Source organism: Arabidopsis lyrata, assembly GCF_000004255.2.
Source record: "Arabidopsis lyrata subsp. lyrata unplaced genomic scaffold ARALYscaffold_2, whole genome shotgun sequence".
Taxonomy (NCBI): Eukaryota; Viridiplantae; Streptophyta; class Magnoliopsida; order Brassicales; family Brassicaceae; genus Arabidopsis; species Arabidopsis lyrata.
In genome coordinates, this window is record NW_003302554.1 from 15564093 (window position 1) to 15580001 (window position 15909).

Here is a 15909-nt window from a genome sequence, read left to right on the forward strand (position 1 = left end):
TTTATAATAATTGTACATCGCTGGAGATCTCTTGCACATTTGCTCCATTAATCTGCAAATTTGTTAATAAATCGCAATATCTGGGACTCGAACCCCAGACCTCCTCCATTAATCTGCAAATTTGTTAATAAATCGCAATATCATGGACTCGAACCTCAGACCTCTTGGTGTAGAAGCATTAATCAACCAATGGGCCAAGGGCTTCTACATAAAAAAAACTTTGTTAACAAAACCATTAACAATAAAAACAATTATTTATTTTTTTCCTTTTTTTTCTCCTAAACAAGTTGCGTTACGAAGACGCCATCTTTTATTTAACCTAATATATATGCTCTTAAACAACAGTCTAGGGTTATTGTCTCCCGAAAACCTAGAATCGTTCTTTCTCTTTTCTTGTCATCTTCTCCATGGCCGGCTCTAGCAAGAAATCCGTCACCAAAAGTGAAGCAACTCCTGCTGTTATTAAGGCCACAAAGTCTTTGAAGAAAGGTAAGAGGGAGCCGAAAGATGATTCGGAGACCAAAGTAAATCTGAAGAAGCCGAAGAAAGACGTGATTGCTTCTTTCGAGAAGAAGAAAAAATCTGAGACAAAGGCTATCATGAAAGGAATCGCTGATAGTCTTCAGCGGCTCGAAGCAAAGGTGGATTTGTTGGCAACAAAGGCGGAAATAGAGGCGATTTTGATCTCAGCGAAGGGTAAGAAAATTCCTGCCATGAAGCCTCCTACTAAGGCTGCTTATGACAGCGAGGACGAAGAATAAATTCTTGCGAGATGTGCAACATTATTTTTGGGATGAGACAATCATGGAGTTTACGTTCAGCCAATCCTCTTCCTTTTTTCTCATACATGGACACATCTTCGGAGGATGAATCATCTTCTGATGAGGAACCTGAAAAGAAACCAGCTGCTAAAGGTTCTTCATCCTCTGTTGGTGGCAATGTTCAAACGATCTCTATTAGGGGATTTGACTCTTCACTTCCTCTTTATGATATCAAGAGTGCATTGAGTAAGTATTTCAGTTCTATTGGGGAGATCACACGCGTATTTGTTCCCCCAAGCCACGGAACCGGTGGTTCCTTATGATATGCTTACATTGATCTGAAAGATGGAGCAGAAAAGGCGTTGGAACTTGGTACACATGTCGTGGGAGGATGGAATCTTGTAGTTGGTAAGGCTGAACCGATACGCAGTGGAAGTACTTGGCCTTTTCCCGGCCGCTGTGGCAATCAAGGCCGTTGTAGGTACTGTTGAGGCTTTGATGGCGCAGAAAGAGACTGCTCGTACCTAAGTTTTACTCCCTCAAGTAAGAAGACTACATAGAAGAAGAGGAAGCTCTGTGGTTTCTTTCTCGTTAAGTTTACTAGATGAATATCCACGCTACGCGTGGGTTTTTTTTGAAAATTGTGAAGAAAAAATTATTGATTGTTCTTGCTAATTTATGTTTATTTTTTATTTGTTATTATGTAGGTAATAAAACTAAATCTTTCTTATGTAGTTACAATTTTTAAGATAATATCTATTTTTTTACTTGAAATATAACCCAGGAAAAAGACTTACTTGTCAGTTGAGACCTCTTGCTTGTTCCCGTAATATCCTTCATCGTCCTGATGGCTCTGCTAGTTGGTCAGAAGGTACTTTATCAGCTTTCTTAATATCTATTATGGGTACAAAGTTTTTTTTATCATTTTTGAATGAGATTCATTGAACTCTCTCGTTTATATTTTCAGGGATACAAAAATTATAGCTACAGAATACGGACCTAAAGCAGGAACGAAGAAGAACGAAAATGCTGAGAAGGCTTGTTTTGAAGTCATATGGAAACCTTAGACCGGATAGATTGGTAATCGGAAATGCGCTTAGTTGTTCAAAAGGAGGCTTGTTTTGTTGCTTGAGTATGTCGTACAGGTGATTCTTGGTTTTTAGATCTGAATTACTTTTGCTTTGAATATTGATAGGAAAAGATGAAAAGGAGTATGAAACGATACTGAAAAGGACGCTACAGAGTATTTGTGTTTTGACAGTTGTTTCAAATACCACCACCTCAGTGATAATTCAGGTGAGTAGCTATTCAATGTTGTGTATATCGATATTGTCAACTTGAGTTGTATCTGATGTTTTCATTTTGTAATTCCCATATAGGTTGTACATGATGGTGGTTCTGTATCGTTTTTATGTTCCTTACACCTTGGTAAACATTTACTGATGTTGTCTGAAACACATATAATCTGGTATAAACAATGTCTGTTTGAGTATTTATAGAGTTTATAGTAGTGAAAGTTTGTAATCCCATAAGCTGAGAGTGTGAATATCTTTTTGTGTAACTTCTACCGTGGCCTCCATTATGGCAGTTAAAAGGTAGAAAATGTTTGTTCTAAAGAAATATGATGTACATAAAGGGAGACTATGAAGGATGGAATTTACGATGTCGAGAAATTTGCCTTGAGATCCTTCTTCTTTCATATTGAATGATCGAGCAGAGAGTGGGAGAGAATTATTTTGTTAAAGTCTTGTGGAGAATTAGAATATTTGTTGGGTTTAGAAGCATTAAGCCTTTTTTTTTTAATGGGCTCAACTCATAAATATTACACTCTAATAGATTCTAAAACACATATGGTCCATCTCTCATGGGCTATTTTGTTTTTCCATTTGACACTTATAATTAGAAGCTGATGTGTATTAATGAAATGTTTTGATTGGACGAATAAAAAACTAATGTGTCATCTCCAGAAGAGCCAAAAATGCTGACGTGGCGGAAGGATTGAGAGAGATAGCCTCCTTTCATATATATGATTTTCTAGTTAAGTTTTTGAATGTTAATGTAAACTCAATTTTGAGTTCTTTGGGTTTCAAAGAAGATTAAATAAATTCTTCTGTTCTAGTTAAGTTTATTTTCTAGATAAGTTTATGATTTCTTGAATGATCCGAAAAAGACAGGTCGTGAGTACTTTTGTTAGCACATGTTAAAGTCAGTTTTGTGCTTTTTGATGTGAAGCAACTAGCAAGCATCACAGAACCAACCAGTCCTTTAATTCCACAAGTCCAAAGAAACGCAATTTTATTACTTCCTCTAATAACAAGCCAACAATATCATCATAGGACCTGAAGAGCTTTAGAAGAAATAAACAAAACAAAGCTTATTTATCATTGCTCTTCAAATACTCCTTGAGAACATCCATAACTGAACCAAACTTTGCCTTGACCTTCACTGGTGGATTCGCCAATCTACAAGCCATCTCTTTTATGTTCTTAGAATGATAATCAATCTTACTCTGTGTAAACTTCAATCCATGAGCTGTACTCACCACCACAGTCCGATCATTCGCTTCGATAACTCCAGACTTCCTCAGCTTCATCAACGCCGTCAATGCAACACCTGTATGTGGACATATAAACATACCAGTAGAATCAGCAAGAGCTGTTGCATCCATCAACTCTTCTTCTGTAGCTTCCTCAACAATTCCATTAGATTTCTTCAACGCATAAACAGCTCTATCAATCGAAACAGGGTCGCCGATCTGAATCGCAGAAGCAAATGTAGTGTTTGCTTTCAATGGATTGAAGTCTTCTTTAAACCCAGATTTGTAGTGCAAGTAAAGTGGATTAGCGTTAGCAGCTTGAGCACACACAAGTCTAGGGATTCTATCAACAAGACCTAACTCTTTACACATATCAAACCCTTTGTAAAACGCATAGATGTTACCAAGATTGCCTCCAGGAACAATGACCCAATCAGGAACTTGCCAATTAAACTGCTGCAAAATCTCAATCGCCGCTGTCTTTTGTCCTTCGAGACGGAGGCTGTTGAGAGAGTTGGCTAAGTAAATCGGAAGCTCCGCCGTTACTTCTCTGATCAAATGCATACATCCATCGAAATCAGTATCAATACTAAGCACAAAAGCCCCATTAGCAATCGGCTGAACAAGCTGAGCCATGGAGATTTTATCCGCTGGTAAGAAAACGATCGACGGGATTCCAGCGGAAGCACAGTAAGCAGAGAGAGCAGCGGAGGTATCTCCAGTAGAAGCGCATCCAACTCCGATGACTGGTTTGTTCATTTTCCGGAGACGATTCACCTGAGAAACAAGAACCATCATATATAGAGTAAAGTCGTGAACTTTATCAAAGATAATTATAAAGTTGTAAACTTTATGAAAGATGACTAACCTGAGAAACAAGAACAGTCATGCCCAGATCTTTAAAGGAACCAGTGTGGGTGATTCCACAATGTTTCACCCAAAGATCGTTCATTTGCAGATACTGTTTACCAAATCTCTCAGCCCAGAAGAGATTTGAGTTTCCTTCGAAAGCAGAAACGATGTCGTCATCGTCAATCTCAGGAAGAACCCACTCTTTCTTCGACCAAACGCCTGATCCGTACGGCCAATTGGTTTTACCGACGCGAGAATCGAAGAGGTTACGCCAGAATTCTCCGTCGTAGCGTTTCAAGGCGGCGAAATCGTGTTGGACGTCGAGGAGACCACCGGATTGTGAACGGTAGACGATCTCGTCGAGGGAGTAGGATTCGGTTGAAGAAGGTGGAGCGTTGAAAGGGACGTAGCGTGCGGAGAGGTTTTGGAGTTGATGAGGACGGCGACGAGCTTCGTCTCGAATGTTCTCATCAGGGGAACGGCGGTGTTTCTCCGGAGTTTGTGGAGGAACGGCGGGAGAGGCGGAGGCGGAGGAGGTGCAGCGGACGGTGAAGGAAGCGGCGGAGTAAGGTTTAAGTGAGGTTTCAGAGTGGGAAGGAAAGTAGGTGGCGGAGTGGAGAAGAGAGAATGAGGCCATTATGAGAGAGAGAGAGAGAGAGAGAGAGAGAGAGAGAGAAGAGTTTGGCGATATTGATTGGAGAGAAGAATGTTGACACCTTTAGAGCAAGATTATTGGTGGGACTGGTCCAAACCATATTTATAATTGTAAAAAAATGTAAAATTTGAAATTTACACTTATTTGGTTCTCCCTAATAACTTTCCACCAATAAAATTTACCTATGCGAGTCCAAAACATTACAAAAAATTCATTGTTGGATACGAGTCTATTGTTTTTTGGTATTTGTGATTAAATTTTTGAATTTTTTGGCTTTGGATATACACTTGGATATGCCGTTAAGGATGGTCTTAGTCACAAGTAGACATGTCAATTAGGGCCAAAGCTCGTATGCTGGCTCGGTCCAGCCCTGAAAAACAGCGGGCTCGGACTTAAAAATATACGTCCAGAAAAAAATCGGGCCTTTCGGACTAAGCCCGTTGGGCTAAAGGGTTTTTAGGGCTTAGCCCGGCCGGGTTCGGGCCGGCCCGAAAAGCCCTTAAAAAGAGATTTTAACTTCCTTTTTTATAAATATTATTGTTTAATTAAGAGATTTGTTTAAAGATTTTTTTAATAGAGTTAAAAACTCTAAACCTAATTTTCTAATTGTGTCTTACTATAAGTGTTATGATTTTATATTTTATTTAATGTGGGTTTAAACAATTTATTTGGATTATTTATTTGATTTTAAACTTTTTTTAAAACTAGATTGATTTTAGTGGGTTATTTAAGTTTCGTTTGATTCATTTTATACATAGATTTTTTTTTTCAAGAGGTATTATATATTAGAAGAGTTTATTTTTCTCGAAAGAAAAGCCCTAAAAAGCCCGTAAAAGCCCTGTAGCCCTGTTAGGGCCGGGCCGGGCTTCAAAATCTAGGCTCGGAATTTTTACGGGCCGGGATCAAACATATGCGGGTTTTGCGGGCTTCGGGCCGGACCGGGTCGGGCTAGCCCGATTGACATGTCTAGTCACAAGTCACAACAAATTTATTTTTATAACCTAAAAAATATTGGGACGAAAGTATTCATTTATTGTTTTTCATTGTCATTCCAAATTCCCAATAAATAACGTGTGTATGTGTGAATGTAAGTCACAAGTCATGATAAATAATGGGAGAATAACTAGACAATAAATAAATAGTAAGTCACAAGTCATGATTTTTCTTTTGGTGGTAGAGAATGCACTATGGAGAAATGAATCTTTGACATTCATAAATCATGTGTGAATACTTATATCTTAGACAATGTGTTTAGATATCAAATTATGCAAAAATAAAAAAGAATGTATGGATTCAGCCATCATCATTCTATTGACTAAAGTAGTGTTTTTCTTACGAGATGCACAAGGGTTAAGCATGTGTGATGTCTCTCACATGAAGTATATATATTCTTATGAGTGAAATGTTATTATTTGAAATTAATAAAAAAAGAAAAGAAATGTTATTATTTGTATGGATTGTTCTTCTAATAATCTGTGATTTCGTCTCATTTTTATTAATCAAATAATCATATTACAAGCCGCCAAAACAAAATCTAATTAAGTGTTAAATTTTGTCCTTTTAACATAAGTGTGTTACAAACATGGTCTAAGAATTTTAATGATAAAACTAAATAATGAGAGACCTTCATAAAGTAGAGGACACTTCATAATGTATGTATGGAGTTATGATCTTTTTTTGAGTTGGAAAAAAAGAAAGAAGGTAAAGGACACCACTTTATGGACCCTCTTTTTTCTTCACAGAATCTTTAATACGGATTGGGTCAAGAAATACAGTAAATGGATGAGCAATGTGAAAAACCAGCCCAATAAGCTTACTTAAAGACTTCAATTAGCCTTGAATCAAGATGAATACATCAACAATTAACCGCTATGTCTTCCTCTAAATTTTGGGAATAGTGTTTTTGGCTTTTGGGAGAAAACGACACAAGAAACAAATAAATGAGAAGGGGTCCATTTTCAGTGATTTTAAGCTTTTTTTTATAGGGATAACTTGAGAAACTCGATTTCATGAGGGTCCTTTTCGAGTACTTTTTTGTTATGTGACTCGTGATCTTTTGCTCGATAAAACGCTTTCCATAGGTCTTGTTGGTTTTTAGTCTGCGGAAACTGCTAATTTGGCTCTTTATCTACAAGTTGTGTATCTTGTTTGCTCGTAAACATAAATGCAATCCACTGCCATTCTCTTAGTTATTGCATCTCTAATGACTAAGGTACGTTTTTCAATTACAGCCACAAATTCACTTCTCTGTTACATGTCTAAAATGTTCGGACGGGTATACATTCTTGAATCTTGATTTTTGATGCTTATTTCTCTGTTCTCATGCTGTTATGTACCTAGAGAAAATATTCATTACACCATCTCTTTTTTATGCCTGGATACTTCTATCTTAGCAATGTACGTTAATACTATCATCAAGTAGTTCACCAAATATTACATCATTGTTTAATTTGTTGAAACCTAACATGAAATGTGATACAAATGAGATCAAGCATGTATGCAGGTTATGATGACAATTTGAGAATTCAAACATTACACACAAGGATATCAATTCATCAACATTGGCCTTAAATAAGCATTAATTGTTCTATTGAAAGCTAAAAAACAAACTTGTCATTATTAATGTTCTTTGTGAAGTTAAGATTATTAGATTGGTGCGTATTTCCCACTTCTAATCACTTTTTTTTTTTTTTTTTTGATCCAATTTTTCTTTGAAAAACGGCTTCTTGGCGACTAAACATGGAGACTATTCTGAACCAACCAAAGTGGACCTATAAATAGACAAATTGTGGTGGGCTGAAATAATGGTCATTATCAGTTCATACAAAACCAACATTGTTGTTGGTCACTCAAGCCCATCACAGTTATAATGTTCTTTTTGGAATCAAATCACATGGATGGATTCAGTCTAAGCTTGTCTACTCACTTTAACATCTAATCTGTTGAAGATAAGGATTAACGATGTAACTAAACGTGCACCGAAAAACAAATGTATATATGTGTTGGGTAGTGGGCGTTTCCAAATACTATAGTATTTGATTTGATACTAAAAAAATATGTGAAACTCCCAAAGCTAATCAACATTTTTTATTCAAGTTATGTCAGTAAATGATACAACGACAGAAAATTGATTTCTGTTGGTGTTTGGTATCATCTTGTCCAAGGACCACCACTGTTCCTAGAAATTTAGCATCTCTAGGAACTCTGATAACTTGTACTATAAATTTATAAAAAGAAAACCTCAAGCCGATAGTGGAAGTGGAACTGTAAAAAGAATCGGATGTCACGTGACAGATCACGTGCCTCTCACACTGATTTCTGCTCTCTTCTTCTCTGCCCAACGGCCCAAGGATATGGACGCCACGTCATCTTATCCAAATCACAAAAGCGGATCCATTTTCTCTCTCCTTTGTTGGGTCTGATCCGAGAACAAGATCTCAGCCGCTACTTTTTAACTTTTTCCTATCTCTGCCGTCGATTTCTTCTTCTAAGAGTGCTACCATTTTGTCGTTTTCTTTTATCCTTAGTCATGATTGACACGTGTCACCTGCCAGCATCTGATTTTACCAGATCTTCCTTATTTCCTTAATAAATCCTTTAATATTCGATCAAAATCTGTAATTCAATCTTAAATATAAGCAAACAAATTTGTACATCGTGATCAATTTCTGATTACATTTTGCACAATATGAAAACAATATCCCATTGATTATACATCGTTGAATCAAAAACTAAACAATTTCCACTTTATTTGTTTTCGGTTAGGTCAATTAACCGGTAAATTTGGGTGAAAACTGTAAATGGCATTGAGTTACATAGAGAAATTAGCTAATCGAATCGGAAAATACAAGCCGGTTTATAATCTATACCGGTATCTCAATTTGGTTTATTTACAGGAATAAAAAACCGGAACCCTAGACTCGCTCGTAACAGTATAACTGTATAAGGTCTCATTTGCGTGTGCTCTCGTCGCGATTACTCTCTCCAGCTCTCTCCTTTTTTTCACATCGATCTCGTATTGGTGCTTATTGGATATCTCCGGCGAAGGAAACGGGTTTCGCGGTTAGAGTTTCTTTATCGCTTACCGGCGACGATGATCGTATCTTCGGTAAGGTCGATTAATCGGTTCTGTTTTCGAAGATGTTGTTGTTAGAGTTAGATCCGCATGGTTTTGGTGATCGTTTTGGATCGAAGACGTGGTTCCACAGACGCAAAAAATGCCGTCGTCTCTTGGTTTGAGATTTGTCTTCTGAAATCTTTCCTCTTTTGTGCTCGTTGAATCCTTTTTTTAGAAATTTTTGGTCTTCGAATCCTGGGGATAGGTTACAGTCTCCGATTGTAAATAGAAATTTGCGGCGTCGTGACTTTTAGGTTAGGAAAAGTTGTACAGATAGAGATTGAGCTCTGAAACACATCTCAGGAACATTTTTTGTTTCTTGTATAAAAAAGGGTTTTTTTTTTTTTTTTTTTTTTTTTGTTTTGTTTCTCTGTGTTGGTTAGAAAGTGGCGAAGATGAATCTGGGTGCGGCCGAGGAAGAATCGGCTCAGGAGATTCATTTACCAGCTGATATCAATTGGGAGATGCTTGATAAATCCAAGTTTTTCGTTTTAGGCGCTGCTTTGTTTTCAGGGGTATCTGGAGCTCTGTATCCTGCGGTTTTGATGAAAACTCGGCAACAAGTTTGTCATTCGCAAGGTTCTTGTATCAGAACTGCGTTTACCCTTGTAAGACATGAAGGATTAAGGGGATTGTACAGAGGATTTGGTACTTCTTTGATGGGAACTATCCCTGCTCGTGCTTTGTACATGACTGCCTTGGAGGTTACTAAGAGTAACGTTGGCTCTGCTGCTGTCAGCTTGGGGTTGACAGAGGCTAAAGCTGCTGCAGTTGCTAATGCGGTTGGAGGTTTGAGTGCTGCCATGGCTGCACAGCTTGTTTGGACTCCTGTTGATGTGGTTAGCCAAAGGCTTATGGTTCAAGGAAGTGCTGGTCTTGTCAATGCATCAAGGTGTAATTATGTTAACGGGTTTGATGCATTTAGAAAGATTGTTCGCGCTGATGGACCAAAGGGATTATACAGAGGGTTTGGGATATCGATTCTGACTTATGCACCGTCTAATGCGGTTTGGTGGGCTTCTTACTCTGTTGCACAACGAATGGTTTGGGGTGGAATTGGGTGTTATGTCTGTAAGAAAGACGAAGAAAGTGGGAACAATAGTACCACGATGAAACCAGACTCTAAAACGATAATGGCTGTTCAAGGAGTTAGTGCTGCCATTGCTGGAAGTGTTTCTGCTTTGATTACAATGCCACTCGACACAATCAAGACGAGATTGCAGGTTCTTGATGGGGAAGATAGTAGTAACAACGGGAAGCGTGGACCGAGTATTGGACAGACTGTAAGAAACTTGGTTAGAGAAGGTGGATGGACAGCTTGTTATAGAGGATTGGGACCAAGATGTGCGTCAATGTCAATGTCTGCAACAACTATGATCACTACCTACGAGTTCTTGAAACGGCTTTCTGCTAAGAACCATGACGGGTTTTATTCTAAATCATAGTGATAACAACTGAGAATCCACATAGAAGAATCTTTTATGGAAATGTCTCTAGTTTTCTTACTTATCTTGTTCTCTGTCTAGCTGTTCTGCTATTTCATTTGTTTCCAGTCATATGTAAGGAATGTGTTAAATTCAGTTGTTTCTGAATAAATAAATGTTATTTCCTCATTCGCTTGGATTCGGTTTCCTGGTTTGGATTGGTTCACCATAACCGCGCTACTAAACCGACATGGTATTTGCGATGTTAAAAGATGACTTGTAACTTTGTAAGACTGCAATCTTACATCAATAAGCACACACGACAAGATTTGATTTGGCAACATGTTATATTTAGTAATTCATGAATCACTTAGAAAGTGATTTACAGGATTGTGACTTTATATATTTCACAATGCTGTCTTTTTCTTTACAGAAGTTAAATTATGATCATTTGTTAGTATCTCAGGAACACAAGTGTGTGTATCTGTCACATAAGTCAACGTTTCTTGGAGCAGAAATTTACGTTTCTTCTTACCTTATCAAAATAAATTATGATTTCTTAAATAGGATATAATGCATAGAGACGGCCTTGATATTTTGACAAAAATATTCATGAACGTGTGGAAGAAATGGTAGTATTTTCAAGTATCTTAAAGTGTATGACATCTTCTCAGACAGATAAATGAGACTCAAAGTAGAATCTTTCAACCTCTTTTCTTAATTATTAGAAGTGTATCAAGAATAAGACATAATCTAATATATACTGGATTCTTCATTAAATATTTCTCAATCATTGTCAACGAAATTGTAAAATACTACAAGAATCCGAATGTGTCTCTTCACATAGATCAATGGAGTGGAAGCAGAATCTGTATTTTTCTTCATCTTTTCAAACAGAATAAGGAGACTTCTTCATTGCCGACACGACACAAATGAAGCAAAAACAAACATATATAAATCATGAAAAAAGAAAGAGGAATTGAAAGTTTATTAAAGCAATCATATTACTAGTTTACACAAGAGATACATGGTCACAGAAGATAAAAATGCGATAGAGTGTTCGAAATGAAGATCTTGGTCGTTCTTGTGATGTCTAACACAGACATAATGTGGAATAAAAACACTAAGTTACAACAATCGAAAGAACTAGTAGTAGCCAAGGATGACTTCCCCTTTTGGTGGGAACATGAACACAGCACCAAGATACAATGTCTCAGATATGGACAGAGAAATGGTGCATGTCTCCACCTCCATGCATGTCATTAGACTGACCATGAACAAGCATGGCTCGGTTTGTCTGAGTTGAGAAACCTGAAAACTGGAATTCAGTGTGTCCAAAGAGATCTGCACCGTCGGAAATAGAGGTGATGTCAGAGCCAGAAGTGGTTGAACCAAGGTCTTTGCTGTGCAGCATATGAGCTTCGAATCTAGACATGTTTGTCTTTCTGTTTTCCTGTTGGTCCGACTTGTCATTTTCTTGTTCTCTAGCAGCTTGTTCGGCTTCTTGAAGAAGTTTTTTGGTGTTTAGGAATCTTCCACCGGATCCTCTTGGCCTTTTAAGAGCATGAACATGTCGAGATTCATGAAGATACGGCTGTTGCAATAAGGAAAACAGATATGAGCAAAGCAATTTTAAATGAGATGTTTTTGTTTCTGTTGCCTCAAAAGGTAAAGAGATACATACTTTACGGGCTCTGATTAGTTTGTTTTGAGCCTCGAGCTTAGCACGTTGCTGTCTCCTCCTCATAATTGCGTGGTATTGCTTTGCATTGACAAAGACTGGCTCAGTTTCAGTGAGCTCCGCTGGTAAAGGAACACGACCAGGAATCATACTCACCATTTGAGGATTGCATGTCTGCAAAAGAGAATAAGAGAATTGAGATCTGATGGACAGATAAAACTGAAAGATAATGACCCACTTGGGATTTGCATTTCTATGCAAGGGAACTGTTTATATCTGAAACGAAGGGTGTACTTACCGGTGCCTGTGGTAGGTAAGTAGCAGCTAATAAACCACCATAATGTGGATCAGCATAGTGAAATGAGAAATTAGCCTGCACCATGTATAAACATAAGAATATCAGTCCCCCATCAGAAGTTTTGCTATGATTACTGACTCATAGTCATAGATTAACAAAAATACCTGTGCAGGAGCAAAGTGAATATTCGGAAATCCTGTCATCAAGCCTGGTTTAGGATTACTTGCAAACCCCTTCCGTTGAGTTGCTTCAGATCCTAGACAAACAACTGACAAAGTAAGAGAGAGTATAACATCTTTTATGGCAAAAGGACGAGTCTTTTGTCAATGACACAAGAAGTAAAACATATATACCAACAATCTAACCTGATTTAGCAGAAAACGAGATTTGCCTGGAAGGATTATCATCTTCACTAGTAGCAACTTCAGTATAAGATTGGCCAGTGGACTGCGTTGAAGATGAATCCTGGTCCTGAAAACTGATTTGCTTAGTGGTTTGTAAAAGTTCAGGCCTTGCATCCATCTTCAAGCTTAGTGATGATTCAGTAGTAGTAACGCGACGATTAACAATGGAATCAGTTGGAACCACTCCCCATGAGATGCTAGTATTAAGGTATGGCAAAGTGGAATGAGTAGCTGAATCTTTCTTATTCATCATTTGATGCATCAGAACCTCTTCCTTAACAAGCTAATTCTCACAATCAGCAACCTAAATAACAAGCAGAGATGACTCAAAGATTAGATTTTTAAAGCTAATAATCCAAGTGGGTGAAAAAACCCAGAATAGAAATAAAAGAGAAGTTGGAAGTTTCTAAAACTGTGTAAAATTTTTAATCATCTAAACGATTTCTGATTCGATCGTACTATCTTGGGTAACCAAATCAATTGCAGAGATCGCTACGATTGGCTAAAATTAGTAATTTTCCGACCAAGAAAAAATTTATGTTCCCGTCATCACTTTTGGGCAAAAAGTCGTTGACTTGAAGATGAATTTTTTAGCAAGAATTTTCCAAAATCAGTAATCGCACGCCACAAGACAGATACACCAAAAATCGAACAAAGAAAAAAGGGGAAAATTAAACATCTTTCGAACAAAGAGTCTACAGATGCAACAAGGAAAGAGATAAGAGATAGAGAAAGAAACCTTTGAGTAATCGATGAAGCAACGAAGAAGAAGAAGAACTAGGGACAGAGATTTATTTTTGCATGTCTCCTTGTCCGAAACAGAACCAAAGTAAACCCGATTGTTTCTCTCACAGTGAATCACAGAGTGGTCTTCGTATGTAAGATCTTCTTTCTTTTGGTTCGTCTCCGTCTCTTTTACCTGTCCTGGGAAATCAACATCGCCATGAGAACCACCACCACACCAGCTTCTCCTTCTGGGTTAATTATTGTCTTAAGTGCCCTTAATTATTCATTTAATGTCTTAATTTATTGGTTTCACCTTTACCCAAAACACAGAATAAGGCTCTCTGGCTATCCCACCTCACCTTATAGCATCAATTACCCCCAAATAAAAATTAGAGAAGACTCTTTTGTTAAAAATTCTTCTTTATTATATAAAATCGTCTATTATTAGATTCCTAAATTCCCTAACACAGTTTTTAAATTTTTAATTTGGGGAAAAAACCAAAATGATTAACAATTAAAAGCCAAAAATATAATGTAATTATGGAAAGGTAAACGTACAATTCAAGATTTTTTTTTCTCTCTAAATTAATGATTCCTATCTCTACAAATCCGTTAAGCACTTTACTTTTTTTGTTTGTTTTATCACATTTAGGTATTATACTATAAGGTTTGTTTTATATTAACTTTTCCCCCATATTTTGTTTCGAATATAACTAAGGTTGTTTTGGCTGTATGATTTCTTAATTTCCATTATCTCTAATAATGATTCCAAAAAGTATTAGCTATCTTGGCCACGTTAGCTTTTGTTTAATTAAAAATATTGTGTGAAGCTTTTAAAATGTTACTTAGCTTTTTGTCCAAAGTGTGTTGTCGTTTCCAGACTAAAATATTTCTGAACTCTGAACCGTCCTTAATTTCCCCTTATGTCTTTACTCGTTAGTCTTTAGCCGCCCCCTCCCCATATTAATGTCTCAGACGCTCTCCTAATCTCGTGATTCACACGCTCTTTCGAATAAACTTACAATTTTCTTATGGGAATAACATTTAACAATTTTAATCTACAAGTTATAGACTGGCAACCATTTTCCTTGGGTATAGTAGTTTAAGGAAAGTGTAAGCATGTAAAATGAGATGGGAATACAAGGATTGTATAATACTAAAACTTAGGTTGGGTTCTTAATCAAGTACCTAACCTTTTTTGCAATCAAATAAAGCTTTAGTGCAAGTCAAGCATAGTCATCCATCCTCCTTTATCCTTGGAAGTAACAACCAAAACATAATAATTGCTACTTGATGTTTTCTTAATTCGTTTTTAACATTCTTTTATTCCCTATGTTTATGGGCTTTTTAAGCCCTTGATTGATCCATGAGAATTAGGACACGTAGGTACTGGGTACTCAATACTCATCATCCCCTATGGACCAAAATCAAAAGTTATTCACCTTTCTTTTGGGTTTGTCCAAAATTTTCCTGTCTCCATCTATAGCCTAAACTAATGAGGCGCACGTTTCATGGAAACGCCATACACAAACAGAAGCACAATCTGGTAAACTTTTGTTTAGTAAAAGCAGAGCACAGAGTATAATAAGCCGAGGATTTTCTGGTAATTCTTTGAAAAACAAGTGATCTGATGTTACTCTTTGGACGATGAATGAAATCTGGGTTCAGGTTTTAATAATTGAAGATGACAATTGACAAGAATTGCAGATGCAAGTCGCAAGTAAATATGAAAAATCTAGCAATTTTTGTTGCAGACCAAAATATATGAGATCAGCCGGTTGTTTGAGAATTTCCTCGCAGCTGGTTTATTTTGGTTATAATTCGTACACCAAATTAAACCGGAATTCAATACTAAACCGGGCCGAAGTTATCTTCAGTATGATTTGGGTTAATGAGTTGACTCGGGAATAAAAAACTCTCCATCAGGAGACGGCTGCAGGCAAATCTAGAGAAGAAGTCGAATTTAGAGGCGGCAGATTACTGGGAACTTGGGAAGAACCTCGGTGGCTTGATCGTTTGATGTGGAAAGCAAAGCGCGTCGTGATGAAACCCTACAAGAATTTTGGTGGTCTCATGGCATAGAGGGATCAAGGAAAGCGAAACTTTTTTACCCACCGTTATTCAGCATCAAACGAAAGCAGTGGTCAACTTCTAAAGCATGAAATGAAGAACCGGAAAAAGTTTCCAGCTTCGGTAACCCATTTTTGCGGTAGGCTGATCCTCGTACATGTCTCTGGGACTTCATCATCAATATGGCTGCGCATTCCAGTTTCCGGTAAGCAAACACATCTCCGTGAATCCTACGAAAAGGGGAATAATATATTCATAATGTCCAAAATATAACCAGACTGATTGGAAGAAAAAACAGGTCGATGGTAGTAAGCTTACCTCTTGACTATGTCCGTCATATAAAAACAGATCCATTAGATGCTTGTGTTCTTCTTGGTTCAGGCGG

At 37.3% G+C, this 15909-nt stretch overlaps 3 protein-coding genes across 4 annotated transcripts; 1 reads left to right on the plus strand and 2 right to left on the minus strand.

Moving 5' to 3' along the window:
• Positions 1-3006: 3006 nt before the first annotated feature.
• LOC9323518 (threonine synthase 2, chloroplastic) lies at positions 3007-4865 on the minus strand. 2 transcript variants are annotated; one of them, XM_021035767.1, is made up of 2 exons: positions 4181-4865; positions 3007-4089 (listed from the first exon to the last, which is right to left on the minus strand). In XM_021035767.1, the coding sequence occupies exons 1-2, from the start codon at positions 4784-4786 to the stop codon at positions 3136-3138; spliced, it is 1560 nt and encodes a 519-aa protein (XP_020891426.1). In that variant the 5' UTR covers positions 4787-4865; the 3' UTR covers positions 3007-3135. The 2 variants fall into 2 exon arrangements, with proteins under 2 accessions (XP_020891426.1, XP_002888893.1); XM_002888847.2 differs by having other exon boundaries at positions 3007-4074; positions 4166-4865.
• A 3666-nt stretch (positions 4866-8531) lies between these two features.
• On the plus strand, positions 8532-10534 carry LOC9324957 (solute carrier family 25 member 44). The gene has a single exon (XM_021035908.1). It carries the CDS (start codon positions 9317-9319, stop codon positions 10364-10366), a length of 1050 nt encoding a protein of 349 aa, XP_020891567.1. The 5' UTR covers positions 8532-9316; the 3' UTR covers positions 10367-10534.
• Positions 10535-11314: 780 nt separating this feature from the next.
• On the minus strand, positions 11315-13796 carry LOC9323519 (nuclear transcription factor Y subunit A-3). Its single transcript, XM_002888848.2, has 6 exons — positions 13468-13796; positions 12690-13032; positions 12489-12580; positions 12325-12399; positions 12030-12200; positions 11315-11939 (listed from the first exon to the last, which is right to left on the minus strand). The coding sequence occupies exons 2-6, from the start codon at positions 12988-12990 to the stop codon at positions 11559-11561; spliced, it is 1020 nt and encodes a 339-aa protein (XP_002888894.2). The 5' UTR covers positions 12991-13032; positions 13468-13796; the 3' UTR covers positions 11315-11558.
• Positions 13797-15909: the final 2113 nt, after the last annotated feature.